The sequence below is a fragment of the Limulus polyphemus genome, unplaced genomic scaffold (assembly GCF_000517525.1).
Source record: "Limulus polyphemus unplaced genomic scaffold, Limulus_polyphemus-2.1.2 Scaffold2015, whole genome shotgun sequence".
Classification (NCBI taxonomy): Eukaryota; Metazoa; Arthropoda; class Merostomata; order Xiphosura; family Limulidae; genus Limulus; species Limulus polyphemus.
Window position 1 is genome coordinate 128,079 of NW_013667625.1, and position 3,095 is coordinate 131,173.

A 3,095-nucleotide genomic window follows, 5' to 3' on the forward strand; every position below is an offset into this window, starting at 1 on the left:
ATAACAAACAAACTTACTCAGAACGTGTACTACATACAAGTAAATTAGTGATGGGAAGGTTCTTAGGTTTTCTTGCACAACCTATTTGTACAGTCAACAAAAACCACTTATCTAGTAATCTCAATGGCATACTCATATTTGGGCGTTATATAACATCCAATTGTTGCAAAAAGTCCCCCAGGGGGAAGCGGTAAGTTTATGGACTTACAACGATAAAATCCGGGGTTCGATTCCCTATGACAGACAGAGCGAAAGTAGCTCATTATGTAACTTAACACTAAAAACAGCAAGAACAAGGTTCTAAAAATTACCCTTGTTTTATTTAGTGTACTTCAGATTTAGGACCGCAAAAAATAAAGTAATCTAGAAGAAAAAGCGTAATATTTCTGGCCTTAATTAGACAGCACATTCCAAATTAAGCATATGTCTGTTTGTAACACAACAAAAAGTATGAAACGCAAAAATAACCTGCCCAAAACACCCAATAATATAATCCAAACTTGTGTTATAAGCTCATTTTATAAACCACAAGCTAAGGTACCCGTCCTTTGTTCGAGTTATAAACTTAAAGAAATGTGGGGGTGGATGCTACAATAAATAATGCAAAAATCCTAATTTTCACACAGTTTATTTATAACATAATAAAGATTTTTTTTTGGTTTGGTATAAGAACGTGGCGCTATATATGAATGTAGTTAACTTACGTTAAAGATAATAAATGCTCAATAATGGAGGATGGAGAGGGTTGTTAACCCCCATTAACATGCCTCTTGTTCCAGACTATCATCCCACAAAGTTTGGTTGAGATTGGCCCAGCGACCTAGGAATTGTTAGACAATGGACAGACAGACACATACAGTTTTGTGCTTTATATATAGAGATAGTAGGTTAGACCACGTTAAACAAAAAGGAGATAACTCGACAGAATTCTTAACTAATTTTTTTTTCTTAGTCTAGGTTGTTAGTATTTATAATTTTCAACATTTGAAATAGTTTTGGACTCATTTTTTTTTTGTGTGTGTGTGATAACTGCCCAGAACCCCGTTCCAAGAAACAAGTTCAGAATCTCTTCCATCATGTGTTATGTCATTGTAACATCTCGAACTCTGCTATGGACTTTGTTGACGATAGCGACATCTTTAGCTATGGTAGCAGCCGTGATCACGCCTAGCTGGTTGATCGGACCACCAAGAAAACCCGGTCTGAGATCTAGAACACACACTGAAACGAACAGTGATGAAATGTATTCCCCAACATTAGGTAAGATAAAAGAGCATTTGGCATTTCGTTCTGATTCGTTTTACAAACGAAAAACAAACAAACCTGGTTGTCTACAAATTTGTCAGTGTGTATCATAATGTCAGATGTTTTGGGCTTCAAAAATATCCCTTATCATATCGAATAATTTAAAAAAAATACATTTCTTTTAGAAACAACCTTAGTTAAATTTTAAAAGAAAAATCAAATAATCAGGTGTCCGTTTTATAATTATTTATTCTATTAGCTCTATTTGATTTTTCTTTTTCCACGCATAATATTTACGAGCTAGATTTACTAAATTTCGATTAATACTAATTCAAACAAAATATTAATCATTTAAACATCAATTTAATATATCATTGTTTAATAGAATTAGTAATTATAGTTTTTCTGTTTCTTTATTTTTTACAAGAGATAATCAAATTTAGCGTTGCATAATAACAGTAAAACAGACGTGGAATGAAAAACATTTGGTAAATCACATTAAAAAAAAAGTATTAAAACATTAACGTGATGTACTCCATAGGTGGCGCTTTGTTCTTTAAAGCTAAGAGGACAATTTAGCGTTTGTAATTGTTGCTCGGAGAAACGGTGAATATAAGCACAGTAAACAACTTGCTATTTTGAGAAAATATTCCAGAGTCTGTCTTTGTTCTTTATATTGCTAGTGTTCAGTTTTATTCTGTAACCTTTCATATATTTATTGTATTGAAAATTTAATTATGACTTTTAATTATTAAATACACATCCTGAGAAATTGGATGCAACAGGATAAAGGATGCTAGCATCTGATATTGAGTTTAGTATTCAGCCTTCAGATGCTTATAAACTCATTAGAATACAGAATGATGGAAATTACCCCCAGTAGTTTCTAAAGAACATGTATAAATGGAAATTCTACAACTGTGTCAAGTTTTTGATATGTAGAATTATAAATATGTTTTGAAGAGATTTTTGTGAATCATCAACATTCTTAGTACATTGTTTTATATTCCTTAATGGTCCTGGCTTGTGAGGCGTCATATATAAGTGTCTGTAGATTCCTTAATTAGTGTGACAACACATAATAAATTGGTAAAAATATTGAACGTTTTGCTGAAAAATACTTGTAGATTTCTTAAACAGTGTGAAAAAACACACAAGAAATTGGTAATGATAATGAACGTATTGCTGAATAGTACTTGTAGATCCCTCAAATAGTGTGAAAACTCACAAGAAATTGGTAATATTAGTTGTTGTTGGCTTGATGAACAATACTTGTATACTCTTAAGCAGTGTGGAAACTCACAAGAAATTGGTAATATTAGTTGTTGTTGGCTTGATGAACAATACTTGTATACCCTTAAGCAGTGTGGAATCTCACACAAGAAATTGGTAATAACAATAAACGGTGTACTTTGAGACATTAGTTTTACAAATTTTCAAACCCACTTAAATTATGTCGAGTTATTTCGTACAAAATGTTACTAAAATGAAACACTTTTTTTTTCAGGTATTTATAACCGATGTACAAAGCTTCACAAAGTAGACCAGCTATTCACTGATAGTTGTGCACCGTTTGTAACGAGCTTTGGAATGCCATCTCAAGAGTTCCCCAATTTTTGGAAGGCAGCCCTAATTTTCTTTGCTTTTGGAATAGCGCTGATGGTCTTTACTGTCTTTACGTCAGTATTGGGTTGCTGTATACGTAGCATTGTGAAGAAGAGTATTTTTACAATATCAGGAACAGTACAAGCTATAGCAGGTAACTGAGGAGGAAAAAAAAAGATAAAACTTGACATTTTTTAAAAGTTTGTCTCCCATGAAACTGGAGTTGTTAAATCACAACTTAGTGT

At 32.5% G+C, this 3,095-nt stretch overlaps 1 protein-coding gene across 2 annotated transcripts in view; it reads left to right on the top strand.

Moving 5' to 3' along the window:
• The window catches only part of LOC106465663 (lipoma HMGIC fusion partner-like 2 protein), a 44,685-nt gene that overhangs the window by 34,501 nt on the left and 7,089 nt on the right, over positions 1 to 3,095 (top strand). For both annotated transcript variants that reach the window (XM_022393595.1, XM_013925899.2), the window contains exons 2-3: positions 1,038 to 1,260; positions 2,753 to 3,004. In XM_022393595.1, coding sequence (XP_022249303.1) covers positions 1,077 to 1,260; positions 2,753 to 3,004 — 436 coding nt within the window. In that variant the 5' untranslated portion in view covers positions 1,038 to 1,076. The remainder of the gene's footprint in view (positions 1 to 1,037; positions 1,261 to 2,752; positions 3,005 to 3,095) is intronic.